The sequence below is a fragment of the Takifugu flavidus genome, chromosome 12 (genome assembly GCF_003711565.1).
Source record: "Takifugu flavidus isolate HTHZ2018 chromosome 12, ASM371156v2, whole genome shotgun sequence".
Classification (NCBI taxonomy): domain Eukaryota; kingdom Metazoa; phylum Chordata; class Actinopteri; order Tetraodontiformes; family Tetraodontidae; genus Takifugu; species Takifugu flavidus.
Window position 1 is genome coordinate 212501 of NC_079531.1, and position 19279 is coordinate 231779.

Consider the following 19279-nt stretch of genomic DNA (forward strand, 5'->3'; position numbering starts at 1 on the left):
TTTGAAAATAAACATTTGAGCATAATATCTTGAAGTGGGATCACCTCAAGAAACCAACTGATCAATGTAGAATAAAAAAGTTCATTTATGCTTTTTTCTTTGAGACAAATGAAGCAGATCAAAGTTCTGGAGATGAGCTGAACTTTGGTCACCTGATAATGAAGAACATCAACGAGCTGAACGTCCCTGGAGACCTCAGGAGAGCATGAAAGGGTCAGAGGTCAAAGGTGAAGGAGACTGGAGGAGCATTTCAGTCAACAAGAGCCATTCCAGAATCCCCCAAGAGTCGTTTCTGAAGACCAACGATCCACAAAGAGCAGGTGGAGCTGAGCAGGTGGAGCTGAGCAGGTGGAGCTGAGCAGGTGGAGCTGAGCAGGAGGAGCTGAGCAGGAGGAGCTGAGCAGGTGGAGCTGAGCAGGTGGAGCTGAGCAGAGGAGCTGAGCAGAGGAGCTGAGCAGGTGGAGCTGAGCAGGTGGAGCTGAGCAGGAGGAGCTGAGCAGGAGGAGCTGAGCAGGTGGAGCTGAGCAGGAGGAGCTGAGCAGGTGGAGCTGAGCAGGAGGAGCTGAGCAGGAGGAGCTGAGCAGGTGGAGCTGAGCAGGTGGAGCTGAGCAGGAGGAGCTGAGCAGGTGGAGCTGAGCAGGTGGAGCTGAGCAGGAGGAGCTGAGCAGGTGGAGCTGAGCAGGTGGAGCTGAGCAGGAGGAGCTGAGCAGGTGGAGCTGAGCAGGTGGAGCTGAGCAGGAGGAGCTGAGCAGGAGGAGCTGAGCAGAGGAGCTGAGCAGAGGAGCTGAGCAGAGGAGCTGAGCAGGAGGAGCTGAGCAGAGGAGCTGAGCAGAGGAGCTGAGCAGAGGAGCTGAGCAGGAGGAGCTGAGCAGAGGAGCTGAGCAGAGGAGCTGAGCAGGTGGAGCTGAGCAGGAGGAGACGCCGCCCGATGGTTCCTGTCATGGCGGTGGTCACACGGAGTTAAGACCCAACAAGGTCCGTGTACTCCCCCGTCCTCAGTCTTTCTTCCTCTTCTTTCTTCGCACCTCCTCCTCCACCACGTGCTCCATGTGGTCCCACACCTCCTCGTCACTTCCTCCCTCCTCCTGCTTCACCTGCGGGGACTCGTCCCCCCCCCCCGCCGTTGGGCTGGCGTCCTGCAGCTCCCTGCTGGACACCAGCAGGCAGGTGAGGCGGGACTTCAGGTAGACTTTGTGCTGCAGCTTCCGGTCGTCCAGATTGTGGATGCAGAGGAACCGGTCCAGGCCGCAGGACGCCACGGTGGGAAGAGAGGGGTGGCACTGGAGCTCCCTCACGGCGCCCGACGTGCCCTTCAGGCGACCTCGCACCAGGCCTTTCCTCAGGTCCAGCAGGGCGATCTGACCGTGGGTGTTTGCCACCACCACGGTGTCCCCAGCGGCAGGCAGGGACAGCGCCGTGAGTGGATACTCACCAAAGTCCACCTCCAACACTGGGCGCCGCTGAGGCGTGGCCGGATCAAAGACATGGACCTGAGGGCGACAGCAGAGATCAAAGCCCAGTGGCGTCACACCAGCATCACTAACTAAATGGAAAATTACTTCCTCGTGATTTTAACTTTTTCGCAAACATTCACACTCTGACGTTGAAAGGTGGAGCGGTTGGACGCTAGAGGGGGCGGGGCTTTGGAAGCCCACGTCGCTCTCCTTGTGACGTCACTCAGCTGCGCGCTGTCCAGTGTTGGAGCGTGCACGTGTCTTGTGTTGATCACTCCGTTTTATTGGAGGTAATTGGTGACAGTTTTCGTGTGAATGAGATATTGTGTCCGGGTTCGGGTGTTTTTGGATCTTTCTTCCACCTACACACCACCAAGACTGTTACAAAGGCCAATTCAATTTGTTTTAAACTTTATTTTTCCCCAAGGGGCCATTTAAGGCATTACCATAGCTAAATACGTATAGAGAAAAATGCACAACATAATTAAAAACAGGTAAAAGAAGAGCAAGGAAGACCTGGCGTTGGGATCCGAACCGCAGCCGTGTCAGGAGAACCTCGAAACACCTTGAATGCGAGTCGCCTCTACACTAAAGGAACCTACCTGATGGTAGCCGGTGCAGGTCACCACTTTCTCGGAGCCCGGGATGAAGGCCACGTCCCGGACCCAGTACGGCCTGCGCAGATCCAGCCAATCGTCTCGCAGATTCTTCGCAGCAAACACGGCTTTCTCGGGTCGGTCCAAGTCCCAAATCTTTAGTCCGTTTTCTTTCCCACCGGTCGCTACTTTGTTCCGGTGTAGCGGGTTCTGTCGCATGCGACACACGTTCTTTCCGGCGTCCAGCTCCGCCACCGGCCCGTTGCTCTGGTCCCTCCAGACCCGCACCGTCCCGCACTCGACACAGGTGACCAGCGCGGAGTCGCCCAGCGCGGCCAACCCGGTGAAGCAGCCGTCGGCGGGGTCCCCGCAGCGGCGGCTCTCGGTGAAGACCCCCTTCTCGGTGCAGAAGGTCTTGACGGTCGCGTCCACAGAGCCAACCAGAACCTCGGTCTCCGCAGAGTCGCCCCAGCACAAAGTCCGGATCTCCTGGTCGCGGCTCAGGTGGCGCGTGTTACAGAAGTTAAATGCCTGCTTCCTGGACAGGCTGACCCCCTTCAGGATTCCGGTCTCGGAACCGAGCCACACGGAACACAATCGGCTGTTTTCCCCCATCACCCCGGTGAATCGCGATCCAACTCCCGAAAGACAACCCGAACCCAGCCGTCACGGTTTACGGCAGCACGCGCCCGTCTCTGAAAACGTGTCGCACAATTACGACGTCAGAGACCTTCTTCTTCTACGTCTTCTTCTTTTTCTCATTATTATCATCATAATCATTAGTTATTATCATCATTATTATTATCATAATCACTATTATTATTATTATTAATATCATTATTATTGTTATTATTTTTAGGCTGGAATGGATGTCCGTTTGTCCACCTTTGTCCACCTTTCCTTTTCGATGTCATGAAGTCATTTCCGGCGTCGGCCCGTCCACAGACTGGCGCTGAGTCTGTTTGTCATATATTTTTAATGAGCCTTTACAGTTTTACAAAACAAAATGCAGAGTATGCCACGTCATAAAGAAACGATCGACTCAATCAAGAGACACTGAAGTGAAAGCCGTGTTTAACATTTTGTGACGGGTCAGAGCTATCCAGGAGGATCCAGTCATGAATGAGGCCCACAAGGAGATGAGAGAGCTGTCGAAGTCAGGAGGGAGCATAGTTCTGAAAAAAATATCGACTTATTTTGTTGTTGTAAATAAACCAGTTAAGGCTTCCATTAACTACACTAACCCTAACCAACCCATAGATATCATTATATCTATGGGTTGGGTCAGGACTAGGGTCGGACCTTAGTCCTGACCCTAGTCCTGACCCTAACCCAACCCATAGATATAATGACCTTAGTCCTGACCCTAGTCCTGACCCTAACCCAACCCATAGATATAATGACCTTAGTCCTGACCCTAGTCCTGACCATAATCCAACCCATAGATATAATGACCCTAGTCCTGACCCTAACCCAACCCATAGATATAATGACCTTAGTCCTGACCCTAGTCCTGACCCTAACCCAACCCATAGATATAATGACCTTAGTCCTGACCCTAGTCCTGACCCTAACCCAACCCATAGATATAATGACCTTAGTCCTGACCCTAGTCCTGACCCTAACCCAACCCATTGATATAATGACCCTAGTCCTGACCCTAACCTAACCCATAGATATAATGACCTTAGTCCTGACCCTAACCCAACCCATAGATATAATGACCCTAGTCCTGACCCTAACCCAACCCATAGATATAATGACCTTAGTCCTGACCCTAGTCCTGACCATAACCAAACCATAGAGATATAATGACCCTAGTCCTGACCCTAACCCAACCCATAGATATAATGACCTTAGTCCTGACCCTAGTCCTGACCCTAACCCAACCCATAGATATAATGACGCTAGTCCTGACCCTAACCCAACCCATAGATATAATGACCTTAGTCCTGACCCTAGTCCTGACCCTAACCCAACCCATAGATATAATGACCTTAGTCCTGACCCTAGTCCTGACCCTAACCCAACCCATAGATATAATGACCATGACCCTAGTCCTGACCCTAACCCAACCCATAGATATAATGACCTTAGTCCTGACCCTAGTCCTGACCCTAACCCAACCCATAGATATAATGACCTTAGTCCTGACCCTAGTCCTGACCCTAACCCAACCCATAGATATAATGACCTTAGTCCTGACCCTAGTCCTGACCCTAACCTAACCATAGATATAATGACCCTAGTCCTGACCCTAACCCAACCCATAGATATAATGACCTTAGTCTTGACCCTAGTCCTGACCCTAACCCATCCCTATATAGATATAATGACCTTAGTCCTGACCCTAGTCCTGACCCTAGTCCTGACCCTAACCCAACCCATAGATATAATGACCTTAGTCCTGACCCTAGTCCTGACCATAACCCAACCCATTGATATAATGACCTTAGTCCTGACCCTAACCCAACCCATAGATATAATGACCTTAGTCTTGACCCTAGTCCTGACCCTAACCCAACCCATAGATATGACCTTAGTCCTGACCCTAGTCCTGACCCTAGTCCTGACCCTAACCTAACCCATAGATATGACCTTAGTCCTGACCCTAGTCCTGACCCTAACCCAACCCATAGATATAGATCTATGCCTTAGTCTTGACCCTAGTCCTGACCCTAACCCAACCCATAGATATGACCTTAGTCCTGACCCTAGTCCTGACCCTAACCCACCCATAGATATAATGACCTTAGTCTTGACCCTAGTCCTGACCCTAACCCTAACCTCAGCCAAGTTGAGCTGCATGTGATGACACATCACCTTCCCAGCCTGGCAGCCAGATTAATACGTCATTAATACGCCATTAATACGCCATTATTACGTCATTATTACGTCATTAATATGCCATTAATACGCCATTATTACGTCATTATTACGTCATTAATATGCCATTAATATGTCATTATTACATCATTATTGCGTCATTACTACGTCATTATTACATCATTAATACGCCATTATTACGTAATTAATACGCCATTATTACGTCATTAATACGCCATTATTGCGTCAGTAATACGCCATTATTGCGTCATTAATACGCCATTATTACGTCAGTAATACGCCATTATTGCGTCATTATTGCGCCATTATTACGTCATTAATACGCCATTATTGCGTCATTATACGCCATTATTGCGTCAGTAATACGCCATTATTGCGTCATTATTACGCCATTATTGCGTCATTAATATGCCATTATTGCGTCAGTAATACGCCATTATTGCGTCAGTAATACGCCATTATTACGCCAGTAATACGCCATTATTACGCCAGTAATACGCCATTATTGCGTCAGTAATACGCCATTATTACGTCATTATTACGCCAGCCTCTGGAGCTGGGGCAGGTTTGTTACAGCTGCGCTCTGAAAGGGGCCCGGGCTCAGAACCACCAGAGTCTGAAGCTTGAAAATCAGAACACACTTTTAGAAGTTCCAACCAGGTTTTTATTGGTGAAATGCTGGGAGCAGCAGATGTATGAGGACAGAGGGAGAAGAATGAGCTCAACCCCCAACAAAGCACTTCATAAATATATTTAACCTCTGCAGTATAAAAATAAATAAGCTCCTCGTAATGGGAGACGTAAACGAAGTTCAAAATCAAACTCGATCTCTGGAATCTGACGTTTTTATTCCTTCAGTGTGAGAAAAGCTGCCCAACTGAGCTGAAGCCTTTTCCACATTTGATCATATCTAACTTTTAAGAATTGATTTTACTTTGCAGTAACAAAATAAATATTTGACCCACTGATTATTTTTGTTGCTCGATAATAAAAGTCAAGTCCATCAAACTCTTGTTTTGGGTCTTTTTTTGACCCAAATCCCTGAAACACTTTGTTCTGTTGGGGCCAGAATCCATCTTTGGCTGAACACGTCTGCTCCCTGCTGTCAGGTGACTGAAGGCGACTGATGATCAATAACAGATGTGACGACATGAGCGGGACACGTGGAAGGGGGAGGAGCTAAATGTGGCGGCGAGTCAGGTTGTTTCTCTCCGGCTCCAGGAACTCGTCCAGCAGAGCAGCCATGAAACTTTGCAGCTCCTCCTCTAGTCTGGACACATCACTGCAGCACAGAGACAGCCGGTGAGGCCACGCCCACTTCTACACACACCTGGATCAGGTGCAATATGTAGAAATTTGTAGACAGGTTACATCATTGACCAAAGCAAAGATGGAAGACTCAACATGCATCAACGTGAAGCAGGTATCTCATCTGCTAATGGGAGGTTTAACGCTGTACTACAGCCAACCACCAGGGGCAGCAGTCAGGTGTACCTGCTGCACCTGCTGCACCTGCTGCACCTGGTGTACCTGCTGCACCTGCTGCACCTGCTGCACCTGCTGCACCTGGTGTACCTGCTGCACCTGCTGCACTCTGACCTGTTTCCTGGCGCTGCGCAGTACTCAGCGTAGCATTTGATCTTGGGTTCAGTACCGCTGGTTCTCAGAGTGGCCACGAAGCCATTTTGAAGGGTGAAGGTGATCATGTGACTACTCTTCATCACAGGAAGTACCTGTAAGACAGAGGAGAAACTTTCTGTGTTGGTTTGTAATAAATTATTGCGCTACTCCGAACTATAGTGATAAATGCAACCAACAATCGTGTGAGTGTGTGTGAGTGAGTGTGTGTGTGTCTGAGTGTGTGTGTGTGTGTGTGCGTGCTCACCAATTAGTGACTTTACATAAACTGATAAGCGATCACCTGAGGGGGCATCAAGTCTATTCAAATCACTTGTTTATTTGCTGGAAATGAACCCTCGGGTTTGGATACTTGAGGATCAAAAATATTGGTTTCTATCAGTTTCTCCCCAAACACACGAGCAGTGAAACGTCCTCAAGGAGAAACATCTGCATCTCCAGGGAGTTCCAGATGTGCGACTCTTCCGCTCATCCTAACTTTGCAGCGTCTGGGGAGGATCTGGACCACCACTCATGTGTTCATAAAGGTGACCTCATCACCTCATGTGTTCATAAGGTGACCTCATCACCTCATGTGTTCATAAAGGTGACCCCATCACCTCATGTGTTCATAAAGGTGACCTCATCACCACTCATGTGTTCATAAAGGTGACCTCATCACCTCATGTGTTCATAAAGGTGACCCCATCACCTCATGTGTTCATAAAGTGACCTCATCACCACTCATGTGTTCATAAAGGTGACCCCATCACCTCATGTGTTCATAAAGGTGACCTCATCGCCTCATGTGTTCATAAAGGTGACCCCATCACCTCATGTGTTCATAAAGGTGACCTCATCACCTCATGTGTTCATAAAGGTGACCTCATCACCACTCATGTATTCAAAGGTGACCTCATCACCACTCATGTGTTCATAAAGGTGAAAGGTGACCTCATCACCACTCATGTGTTCATAAAGGTGAAAGGTGACCTCATCACCACTCATGTGTTCATAAAGGTGACCTCATCACCACTCATGTATTCAAAGGTGACCTCATCACCACTCATGTGTTCATAAAGGTGAAAGGTGACCTCATCACCACTCATGTGTTCATAAAGGTGAAAGGTGACCTCATCACCACTCATGAGTTCATAAAGGTGACCTCATCACCACTCATGTGTTCATAAAGGTGACCTCATCACCACTCATGTGTTCATAAAGGTGACCTCATCACCTCATGTGTTCATAAAGGTGAAAGGTGACCTCATCACCACTCATGTGTTCATAAAGGTGACCTCATCACCACTCATGTGTTCATAAAGGTGACCTCATCACCACTCATGTGTTCATAAAGGTGACCTCATCACCAGAGCATTAGAACTCCACATGGATGCAGCATCCTTCTGGACCTTTAACACAACAAACATCTTACAGATCTGAGGTCCGGCTGGCTGCTGTCGTATCCCGTGGTTACGTCTCGCACGTGCACGATCTGGATCCCGCTGCACGTCTTTGGGTAAGAACCTGTGCCTCCAAAGTTCCTGATGCGACTGAAGATGCTGTTGATAGTAGGTGGGTCTTCACAAACGACGTACGACGTTTTCGACAGGTGGTAGCCGTACCTGCAGACAGGAAGCACCTGGATGACACCAGCCGACAGGACCCAACAGGACCCAACAGGACCCAACAGGACCCAACAGGACCCAACAGGACCCTACAGGACCCAACAGGACCCAACAGGACCCAACAGGAGCCAACAGGACCCAACAGGACCCAACAGGAACCAACAGGAACCAACAGGACCCAACAGGACCCAACAGGACCCTACAGGACCCAACAGGACCCAACAGGACCCAACAGGAACCAACAGGAACCAACAGGACCCAACAGGACCCAACAGGAGCCAGAACAGCCGAAGACCCAACCGCTCACGTTTGGTAGATGATGTGAAGTTGTTGGTTCAGATTCAGGTGCTTGTGATACAGGTAAGAAGCCATTTCAGCCACGACCGCCGCCGAACTGATGCCGTCTTTATCAAGAACCCAAGAGCCACACAGGAACCCTGGGTCAGACCGCACAGAACAAGATCGGATTTAGGGTTAGGGTTAGGGTTAGGGTTAACTCAAATGTGCTAATTAACGTAACTCCGGTTACCTATTGACTCCTCAAAGGAAAAAAGGACGGTATTCCCAGCTTGGGCGAGCTCATGGATTCGGTGACCAATCCACTTGAAGCCAGGTAGAGTTTCCTGTGGGCCAGGCAGACGTGACAGCAGCATCGTCAGTAAAGAAGACTAAGGAGAGAAACACGAGACAAGTGCACCAGCTCCATCTCCTCAGGCAGGTCTGGCCAGGTGTCATGAGGACCAAAGCCCAGTAGCCAACCAGGCCATCCCAACACACCTGTTGAAGGATGTTCTACCACTGATAGGCAGTTCTATCCTGGACCAGATCAATGGTTCTTTAGTGACAGGTTATGTACCCCGGTCCTACAAGGTGGCAGTGATTAAGCCGTTGCTTAAAAACCATCACTGGATCCCGATGTCTTAGCAAATTATAGGCCGATATCCAACCTTCCTTTTATCTCTAAAGTTCTAGAGAAGGTGGTGGTGACTCAGTTACTGGAGCACCTGCAGAGGAACAGCCTGTTTGAGATGTTCCAGTCAGGCTTTAGAGCTCACCACAGCACAGAAACAGCACTTCTTAAAGTCACTAATGATCTTCTCATAGCTTCCGATCATGGACTGGTCTCTATGCTGGTTCTGCTGGACCTCAGTGCTGCTTTTGATCAGTTGATCACAGCATCCTGTTACAGAGACTGGAACATGTGATTGGGATTAAAGGGACAGCACTAGACTGGTTTAGATCATACTTATCTGATAGATACCAGTTTGCCCATGTCCATGGTGTTCCCTCCTCATACAGTAGGGTTAGCCATGGAGTTCCTCAAGGTTCTGTACTCGGACCAATCCTCTTCACATTGTACATGCTTCCCTTAGGGAACATTATTCGGCAGCATGGGATAAATTTTCATTGCTATGCTGATGACACTCAGCTTTATTTATCCATGAAACCAGAGGAGACAGAGAAGTTAGTGAAGCTCCAGACCTGTCTTAAAGACATAAAGTCCTGGATGTCTTCAAATTTCCTCCTCCTTAACCCAGGAAAAACTGAGGTCATGGTGTTTGGTCCTGAACCTCTCAGGGATAGATTAGATCACATGATCACTCTAGATGGGATCTCATTAACATCTAGTCTCTCTGTGAGGAATCTTGGAGTAACTTTTGATCAAAATCTCTCCTTCAACTCACACATTAAATTAGTCTCTAGAAGTGCCTTTTTTCACTTGAGGAACATCTCAAAGATCAGGAAGCTGCTGACCCACCATGATGCTGAAAAGTTAGTCCAGCATTTGTTCCTTCCAGGCTGGACTATTGTGATTCTTTATTATCAGGGTGTCCAAACAACTCAGAAAGATTTGCCCGATGGCAGAGGAAGAGCATCCTGACGGAAATCAACTCAGCAGAGTTAAAGGTTGAAGGCAGTGAAGGAACGTGGCCAGTGGGTTCACAACTTCTCCAAACCTCCAAACCTTAGTCCAAATCCATCTGCCAGACCATTGTGGAAACACAACATGAAACAACAGCAGCTCTGGTGGAGCAACAGCGTGTGGTGTCACTGTGACGGGGGTATTCCCATCGTGGACGGGGACCCCATCGTGGACGGGGACCCCATCGTGGACGGGGACCCCATCGTGGCCCGGGACCCCATCGTGGACGGGGAACCCATCGTGGACGGGGACCCCATCGTGGCCCGGGACCCCATCGTGGACGGGGACCCCATCGTGGACGGGGACCCCATCGTGGACGGGGATCCCATCGTGGCCCGGGACCCCATCGTGGCCCGGGACGCCATCGTGGACGGGGACCCCATCGTGGACGGGGACCCCATCGTGGCCCGGGACCCCATCGTGGCCCGGGACGCCATCGTGGACGGGGACCCCATCGTGGCCCGGGACGCCATCGTGGACGGGGACCCCATCGTGGACGGGGACCCCATCGTGGCCCGGACCCCCATCGTGGACGGGGACCCCATCGTGGCCCGGGACGCCATCGTGGACGGGGACCCCATCGTGGACGGGGACCCCATCGTGGCCGGGACCCCATCGTGGACGGGGACCCCATCATGGACGGGGACCCCATCGTGGACGGGGACCCCCTGTCCCAGGACGTTCAGGACAGGCAGTGTTGGTATCATCTGGACGGGCTTCCAGGAGAACAGCTGCCCATTGATGAGCGCTGCCAACATGGATACAGGTGCAACAGGGCTCCTCCCGGCACCAAAGAGCAAGTGCTAGCATACGAAGGCCCAGAACACCGATGCTCCATATGGGCGCCATCACGCCGCCACCATGGACGGGACCTGCTCCATGTGGGCGCCATCACGCCGCCATCATGGACGGGACCTGCTCCATGTGGGCGCCATCACGCCGCCATCATGGACGGGACCTGCTCCATGTGGGCGCCATCACGCCGCTACCATGGACGGGACCTGCTCCATATGGGCGCCATCACGCCGCCGCCATCATGGACGGGACCTGCTCCATGTGGGCGCCATCACGCCGCCATCATGGACGGGACCTGCTCCATGTGGGCGCCATCACGGACGGGACCTGCTCCATGTGGGCGCCATCACGCCGCCATCATGGACGGGACCTGCTCCATGTGGGCGCCATCACGCCGCCATCATGGACGGGACCTGCTCCATGTGGGCGCCATCACGCCGCCATCATGGACGGGACCTGCTCCATATGGGCGCCATCACGCTTCACTTCCAGAGAGAACTCACATCAACGAGTTGTCAGTTAACCTCCGGTCAGCTGCATTTTCACTGACCTCGAACTTAAACCCCTTCTCACGTGCGAAGGTCTGCAGGATCTTTGAAGACACCGTGGTGGACAACATGTAAACCTTCTGGACATCTTCTGGATCTGGATGGGCATCTTTCCAGTTGGAGAACATCCACCATCCCAGCAGAGCTGCCAGTTCATTTCCTGTGAACACCTTCCATCCACACCTGGGTAGACACAGACCCTGGTAAACCACAGCAGAGAGGAGGTCCTACAGCCCAGGGTCCACTCAGCAAACATTACCCTTCAGACTTCTCTGCTACCGCCAAGCGGTCAGCATCAGGATCTGTTGCCAGGACAATTGGAGCATTTTCTTTCTCTGCCAGAAGAACAGAAAGTTCCTGGAGGACAAAAGAATGATCAAAGTCACTGAAACAAAGAGAAACCCAGAGGTTGAGATCTTGGCAGACTAATCTGTGCCCTACAAGGACCGACAGTCCTTCTTCAGGGTTGGGGCAGATGACGGAGGAGAAGTTGGGGTCAGGGTCTTTCTGCTCAGGAACAGGGATTGGTGGAGCGAACCCAAAGGTTTGGAAGGCCTTCTGGACATAGTCATGTCCAACCCCATGGAATGACGAGTGGACAAACTTCAGTGGACACCTTCTGTTCAGATTCCTGAGAGACAAGAGGACCAACACACACAGAGGTTTTTAGGAGGGTCTTGTGAATCACCTGGTTGGTATTGACTTCAGCCCAGTGTCTACGGGACTTCGGCCTGATCATGTAGGTCCGAAGAAGTGCTACAGAGGTCTAGGGTTCATTCTTACGCCCTCCTCTAACCTGTGGAAACAGAGGGAGGTCAGTTCTTCCATGTAGGAGCGGCTGATGTCAGCCAGTGGGTCAGTCCTGAGGGACGATGTCTCCACCAGCTCCTCCTCCCAGCAGGAGGAGCTCCAGGGCTCCAGCTGCTCCTCAACACAACACAGGATCTCTCTGTCGTGTGGTGAGCAGATCTGAGCACCATTACACCAGTACACCTGCGACACAGAGGAGCAGCGCTCACATCCTCATTCATCTCATCGCACAGCCAGTTTCTCATTTCACATTTAAAACTGAGGCAGCATCAACGTGCCGTTTAATGCTGGATGGAACATGGCTCTGGCTCATTCCTGCTTCTTGGTCCGAGCACCGTGATGCTCTAACCCTAACCCTGACCCTCTAACCCTGACCCTGACCCTTTAACCCTGACCCTCTAACCCTAACCCTGACCCTCTAACCCTGACCCTAACCCTGACCCTGACTCTAACCCTGACCCTCACCCTCTAACCCTAACCCTACCTTAACCCTAACCCTGACTCTAACCCTCTAACCCTGACCCTCTAACCCTAACCCTGACCCTTACCCTGACCCTCTAACCCTGACCCTCTAACCCTAACCCTACCCTAACCCTCTAACTCTAACCCTAACCCTGACCCTAACCCCCAACCCTGACTCTAACCCTCTAACCCTGACCCTCTAACCCTAACTCAAAGCCTAACCCCTCTAATCCTAACCCTACCCTAACCCTCTAACCCTAACCCTAACCCTAACCCTACCCTAACCCTCTAACCCTACCCTAACCCTCTAACCCTACCCTGACCCTCTAACCCTAACCCTAACCCTAACCCTACCCAAACCCTCTAACCCTAACCCTGACCCTCTAACCCTAACCCTCTAACCCTGACCCTCTAACCCTAACCCTACTCTAACCCTCTAACCCTAACCCTCTAACCCTACCCAAACCCTCTAACCCTAACCCTAACCCTGACCCTCTAACCCTAACCCTCTAACCCTAACCCTGACCCTGACCCTCTAACCCTGACCCTAACCCTGACTCTAACCCTGACCCTCACCCTCTAACCCTAACCCTACCTTAACCCTAACCCCCAACCCTAACCCTGACTCTAACCCTCTAACCCTGACCCTCTAACCCTAACCCTGACCCTTACCCTGACCCTCTAACCCTGACCCTCTAACCCTAACCCTACCCTAACCCTCTAACCTAACCCTGACCCTAACCCCCACCCTGACTCTAACCCTCTAACCCTGACCCTCTAACCCTAACTCAAAGCCTAACCCCTCTAATCCTAACCCTACCCTAACCCTCTAACCCTAACCCTCTAACCCTACCCTAACCCTCTAACCCTAACCCTCTAACCTGACCCTCTAACCCTACCCAACCCTCTAACCCTGACCCTCTAACCCTAACCCTCTAACCCTACTCTAACCCTCTAACCCTACTCTAACCCTCTAACCCCCTAACCCTAACCCTCTAACCCTAACCCTACCCAAACCCTCTAACCCTAACCCTGACCCTCTAACCCTAACCCTCTAACCCTAACCCTGACCCTAACCCTCTAACCCTAACCCTAACCCTGACCTCTAACCCTAACCCTACCCTAACCCTAACCCTAACCCTACCCTAACCTCTAACCCTAACCCTCTAACCCTAACCCTGACCCTAACCCTCTAACCCTAACCCTAACCCTGGCAGGTGCCGTTTGGTAACCAAAGACTTTGTAATTAAATCAAAAGTGCAAATCTACTGAATTAATGCGGCTCCTCTTCACACACGGGATCTGTGAGTTCAACACTGCTGAGGGAGTTTTGCACCGTCGACCCACATTTGGAAACAAGAGCCCTTTTCCGTTGATATTAACATTATTTTGGTGTAATTGAGGAAGGCAGGGCGTCCAGATAACTTATGACAGCGGCCAACACCCCTCTCCCATTCTTTGTCCCAAACCACTCAGGGTGAGGGTTAGAGGGGGGCTACACCACGTATTTGCAGCTGTGGCACATGGCTTGAAACTTGGGAAGTCGCATAGCTAACCACACCAGTCTGCTAAAAATATGGCGCCCCCTACTGCATGTGGAGCCCTTAGAGGAGTTTCCAAAGGCATATTTGGGTGATCTGGTGTTTGTCTATAACTGATGAGATGGTGACACGTCCAGTGACCCTCCCCCCCCCCGCACTGAAACAGGCTCCAGCTCCAGACAGCTGATTTAAAATTAGTTTCCCTCCTAAATTATAAATTCCCTAATTAGGCTTTAAAGGTTGAACCTGGATTTTTACTGGAATTTGAAAGAAAGTTTAACCTTCCCGTGGTGTGGGTGATGTCAGAGACTCTCACCTTGTATCCGTTGTCTTCTTTGGGATTGTGGGATGCAGTGATCATCACTCCGGCCACTGCTCCGAGCTTCTGCACTGCATATGGCTGCAACAAACAAGCCCTGTTTTACGAGACGCTCAGTGACCCCGCCCATCTGAGTCAGTGACCCCGCCCATCTGAGCCAGTGACCCCACCCATCTGAGTCAGTGACCCCGCCAATCTGAGTCAGTGACCCCACCCATTTGAGCCAGTGACCCCACCCATCTGAGTCTGTGAGCCCACCCATCTGAGCCAGTGACCCCACCCATCTGAATCTGTGAGCCCACCCATCTGAGTCTGTGAGCCCACCCATCTGAGCCAGTGACCCCACCCATCTGAGTCTGTGAGCCCACTCATCTGAGCCAGTGACCCGGCCCATCTGAATCTGTAAGCCCACCCATCTGAGTCAGTGACTCCACCCATCTGAGCCAGTGACTCCACCCACCTGAGTCAGTGACCCCACCCATCTGAGTCAGTGACTCCACCCATCTGAGCCAGTGACCCCACCCATCTGAGTCTGTGAGCCCACCCATCTGAGCCAGTGACCCGGCCCATCTGAATCTGTAAGCCCACCCATCTGAGTCAGTGACTCCACCCATCTGAGCCAGTGACTCCACCCACCTGAGTCAGTGACTCCACCCATCTGAGCCAGTGACCCCACCCATCTGAGTGAGTGACTCCACCCATCTGAGCCAGTGACCCCACCCATTTGAGCCAGTGACCCCACCTATCTGAGTCTGTGACCCCACCCATCTGAGCCAGTGACCCCACCCATCTGAGTATGTGACCCCACCCATCTGAGCCAGTGACCCCGCCCATCTGAGCCAGTAACCCGGCCCATCTGAGCAAGTGACCCGGCCCATCTAAACCAATGACCCCACCCATCTGAGTCAGTGGCCCCGCCCATCTGAGTCAGTGACCCCACCCATCTGAGCCAGTGACCCCACCCATTTGAGCCAGTGACCCCACCTATCTGAGTCAGTGACCCCACCCATCTGAGTGTGTGACTCCGCCCACTCGGACAGAACCTGTCGGTGCTTTTCTCACCACATACGGGGTCGGGACAAATGTGGAGAAGAGATGAACGGGAACCTCTCTGCTGAGCATCACAGCAGCCGTTAGCTTTGCCAAACTGAAACAGAGATCACATGACTGTCGTCCCGCCTCCTGACAGAAGCTAACCCAAACACGAGTTGTGTGCAGTTACCGCTGGCTGCTGCAGCCACTCTCTTCCTGACCTCTGGAGTCAAAACCAATGACGACACCTCTGTCGCGCAGGTCTGGGAAACACCTGGACAGGTATGAATGCAAGCCCTGGCCAGGGGACGGGCACACAAAACACATGCACACTTTCATCACAGGTCAGAGTGGTGGAAACAACCCGGTAAAGTCACGAGCGGAGAGGAACCTGGGTGGACTGGATGACAGTGAGGTCATTAATCCGGCTAAATCCGGCTCCCATCGGCGCTCTCAGTCCAGCTGTTCCGAAGCTCATCCGGCAGCAGAGTCTCTTCCTCAGGTCATCCTGGCGACCTGCTGCCACCAGAGACTGCACCTGAGCCCGGGTCCAGGGGTTCTACAGAACAGGAATATTGTGGTTGGAGATCACCAGCAGCTGGAGAACCTCCATCTTCAGACGGTCTCAGCAGGATGAGGGGTTAGAGGAGGGGTTAGGGTTAGGTTAGGGTTAGAGGAGGGGTTAGGGTTAGGGTTAGAGTTAGAGGAGGGGTTAGGGTTAGGGTTAGAGTTAGAGGAGGGGTTAGGGTTAGGGTTAGAGTTAGAGGAGGGGTTAGGGTTAGGGTTAAGGGTTAGAGGGTTAGGGGAAGGTTAGGGTTAGAGGAGGGGTTAGGGTTAGGGTTAGGTTTAGAGGGTTAGGGGAGGTTAGGGTTAGAGGAGGGTTAGGGTTAGGGTTAGGTTAGAGGAGGGGTTAGGTTAGGGTTAGGGTTAGGGTTAGAGGAGGGGTTAGGTTAGGGTTAGGGTTAGGGTTAGGGTTAGGGGAGGGGTTAGGGTTAGGTTAGAGGAGGGGTTAGGGTTAGGGGAGGGGTTAGGGTTAGAGGAGGGGTTAGGTTAGGGTTAGGGTTAGAGGGTTAGGGGAAGGTTAGGGTTAGAGGAGGGGTTAGGGTTAGAGGAGGGTTAGGGTTAGAGGAGGGGTTAGGTTAGGGTTAGGGGAAGGTTAGGGTTAGAGGAGGGGCTAGGTTAGGGTTAGAGGAGGGGTTAGGGTTAGGGTTAGAGGGTTAGGGGAAGGTTAGGGTTCGAGGAGGGGTTAGGTTAGGGTTAGGGTTAGAGGAGGGGCAGCACAACTCAACACTAAAGCTCCACAAACCATCTTGTTCACTCTAGATGGAGATTTAAATTCATCAATAATGACATTAAATCTAATCAATCAAAAGATAAGTGTCAGCTTTTCAAAGCGGGTCAAGCAGAGGAACGCTTTATTCGTGACATTTATTGGAGAAGGTCAGGACACTGGTGACATTTTAACACTCAGGTCAGTGCGTGCGTGAGAGAGTGTGTGTGCGTGCGTGAGAGAGTGTGTGTGCGTGCGCTCCTGTCATATCTCGATGATTTCATATTTTGATTTCTCAAAATATGGCAAAATGTGGCATTTCCCATTCATTAATGATAATTCATCACAGAGCTGTTTTTGAACAGCTGTGAGACCGGAAGCGGAAGTCTTCCTGCGTCACTCGGAATATCGCTCCTTCTCCGTGATCCCGCAACTTTGTGCGCTCGTTAAAATAGTGACTCGGTGTTCACAAACATTTCAGTTGTGTCTTCAGACTAAGGAGAACAGCCAGACCCCGGCAGGCTCACCTGGTCCCAGTCCAACCACCGCTGCACCGCCTGGTCGAGCTGCGGCTCACCGCTCATCTGGCGTCGGGAGGGAGCCTTCATGGCCCCCTTTCCGCTCCAGTCGTCGGAGAACCGGGCCGTTAGGGTGAGCTAGCCCTAACCTGGATAGCAGGGTTAGCGCTGTTAGCAGCAGCCACTCTCTGCGGACTCTCACACGGCCTCCGGGCCCTCGTCCCGGTCATGGAACCAAGGCTGGCTCCTGCTGCGTGTCCGGGAACCCGTCGGTCATCTGACACATCCGGGTTTGGGTTGGCTAAGGCCAACTGGATCGGAACCGCCGCCAGAGGCTTAGATTTGGTGACATCACGTGATGCACTGCAGTACGGAAAGCCGTAGAGGTCTAAATTTGTCTTAATTTAAAATTTGTCTTAATTAATTCCTGTAAATGAGAGGAGACCTACGAATGTTGCTACATTTGCACACGTGTTTTTGCTCATCACAACACAGTTGGTTGGAAGAAGAAATAAAGAAGAGGACCAGCTAACTTCAGCTTTACTCCTGCAGACAGGGCAGCTTTTACCTGCATTTGGTGCTGGGAAATATAAGAAAGTACAGGAAGGAATGGGAGACCGACTCTGGTCAAGCCTGTCGCCACACAGAAAGGATAAGGAAATATATATATACTGTATATATATATTTCTCTATATATAGCACACCGTAACAATGTGAAATAACATGGCGCCACAGAACAAACACACGTCTGGCTGTGTGGATCTGCAAGACAAGGTACAATCAAAGACACAATTCAGTTAAACAATATACTGAATCAAACACTTTTTTTGGGGGGGGGGACTCCAGTTGTGCTCATAAGTTTACACAGCCAGGCAGAATTGATGAGTTCTGGTTTTCAGAGAACGTGAATCATAACAGAAAAGCTTTTCATGTCATCTCATGGGTGGTGCTTGGACGGAGCCATTTATTAAACAACTGGTCAGTTAAATCCTGGCAACTGCACCGATGACCCTGACCCGTTTTAGTGCCGTGTCTTGGCCCCTTTCTCTCTTTTCTCCGGCGGTTCAGCCGCCCCTTCTCCCTGGTTAAGGCTTCCGGTTCCTGTAGATTCTTGGGCTGCAGGCTTGAGATCTCCCCAGAGTGGTGAGGTCAGGAGACCAACGCCACTCCAGAACCTTCACTTTACCCTGCTGGAGCCAACGACCGGTCAGATCATTATGTTGGGATATCCAATCCCATCCGCAGCTCCCAGGCTGACGGCTGCAAACGTTCCTGGAGAACTTTCTGCTAACATGCTGCATTCATCTGGCATCCGTTTGGACCCATGTCCCTTTGGAGCTCACACCCCCCAGAACCTGAGTGACGCACCTCCATGTTTCACAGCAGGAACGCTGCACCTCTCATCACAGGCCTTGTCGACTCTCTCCAAAGGTACCGTTTATGGTTGTGGCCCAAAAGTTCTTTTTTTCCAGTCCTGTATTTCATCTGAAGTCATCCGTGGGTTTTCCTTGATCCCGAACAATTTCCCAGACTCTCATTTTCTAATCTGGGTCTGAAAGCTGCTGCTCACTGTTTTAAAGGCATCTGCTTATTATTCACACAAGAGAGCGCAACAGGAATGAAACAGTTATTTCAGGGTTGGTCCATGTACGCAGGTGCTTCACACGCTCAGAAGCATTTGGTTCGTAGCTACGAACAGATCGGAGCTACTAAAATGTTAATGAACGCCAGATTCACGTGAGTTCACGTTTCTGAACCGTTTAAACACGAACTCACGTCTCCTGAATGAGAGCCGGCGTGTTTCGGGGAGGTTTTGCTTCGACCCTTCAGGTTTCATAGATGAAAGCTTCTCCTGATAGAAGTTAGAGCTCTCATACATGCACCTAAAACTATATCAGCATCACAAAAGTTTAAAGGA

General features: G+C 51.1%; 3 protein-coding genes across 5 annotated transcripts; all 3 read right to left on the minus strand.

Moving 5' to 3' along the window:
- Positions 1–842: 842 nt before the first annotated feature.
- Positions 843–2764, minus strand: wdr74 (WD repeat domain 74). Its single transcript, XM_057048535.1, has 2 exons — positions 2057–2764; positions 843–1490 (listed from the first exon to the last, which is right to left on the minus strand). Exons 1-2 carry the CDS (start codon positions 2663–2665, stop codon positions 996–998), a joined length of 1104 nt encoding a protein of 367 aa, XP_056904515.1. The 5' UTR covers positions 2666–2764; the 3' UTR covers positions 843–995.
- A 2774-nt stretch (positions 2765–5538) lies between these two features.
- On the minus strand, positions 5539–17750 carry pgm2l1 (phosphoglucomutase 2-like 1). Of its 2 annotated transcripts, none has more exons than XM_057048511.1 (14): positions 17371–17747; positions 15965–16132; positions 15764–15870; positions 15604–15688; positions 14539–14622; positions 12206–12402; positions 11851–12040; positions 11669–11766; positions 11412–11592; positions 8672–8765; positions 8450–8579; positions 7950–8139; positions 6497–6630; positions 5539–6179 (listed from the first exon to the last, which is right to left on the minus strand). In XM_057048511.1, exons 1-14 carry the CDS (start codon positions 17449–17451, stop codon positions 6077–6079), a joined length of 1842 nt encoding a protein of 613 aa, XP_056904491.1. In that variant the 5' UTR covers positions 17452–17747; the 3' UTR covers positions 5539–6076. The 2 variants fall into 2 exon arrangements, with proteins under 2 accessions (XP_056904491.1, XP_056904492.1); XM_057048512.1 differs by having other exon boundaries at positions 6107–6227; positions 17371–17750.
- On the minus strand, positions 9518–11404 carry LOC130534464 (sialidase-like). 2 transcript variants are annotated; one of them, XM_057048555.1, is made up of 2 exons: positions 11189–11404; positions 9518–11113 (listed from the first exon to the last, which is right to left on the minus strand). In XM_057048555.1, exon 2 carries the CDS (start codon positions 10822–10824, stop codon positions 10192–10194), a length of 633 nt encoding a protein of 210 aa, XP_056904535.1. In that variant the 5' UTR covers positions 10825–11113; positions 11189–11404; the 3' UTR covers positions 9518–10191. The 2 variants fall into 2 exon arrangements, with proteins under 2 accessions (XP_056904535.1, XP_056904534.1); XM_057048554.1 differs by having other exon boundaries at positions 9518–11156.
- Positions 17751–19279: the final 1529 nt, after the last annotated feature.

Coding starts and splice junctions, on each gene's coding strand:
- LOC130534464 (XM_057048555.1), bottom strand. CDS start 10,824: ATGTTGGCAGCGCTCATCAATGGGCAGCTGTTCTCCTGGAAGCCCGTC.
- pgm2l1 (XM_057048511.1), bottom strand. CDS start 17,451: ATGAAGGCTCCCTCCCGACGCCAGATGAGCGGTGAGCCGCAGCTCGAC. Junction 12,041..12,205: donor ACCTCCCTCTGTTTCCACAG/GTTAGAGGAGGG, acceptor CTTGTCTCTCAG/GAATCTGAACAGAAGGTGTC. Junction 8,580..8,671: donor TTCCTTTGAGGAGTCAATAG/GTAACCGGAGTT, acceptor GGTCTGACCCAG/GGTTCCTGTGTGGCTCTTGG.
- wdr74 (XM_057048535.1), bottom strand. CDS start 2,665: ATGGGGGAAAACAGCCGATTGTGTTCCGTGTGGCTCGGTTCCGAGACC. Junction 1,491..2,056: donor CCTGCACCGGCTACCATCAG/GTAGGTTCCTTT, acceptor TGTCGCCCTCAG/GTCCATGTCTTTGATCCGGC.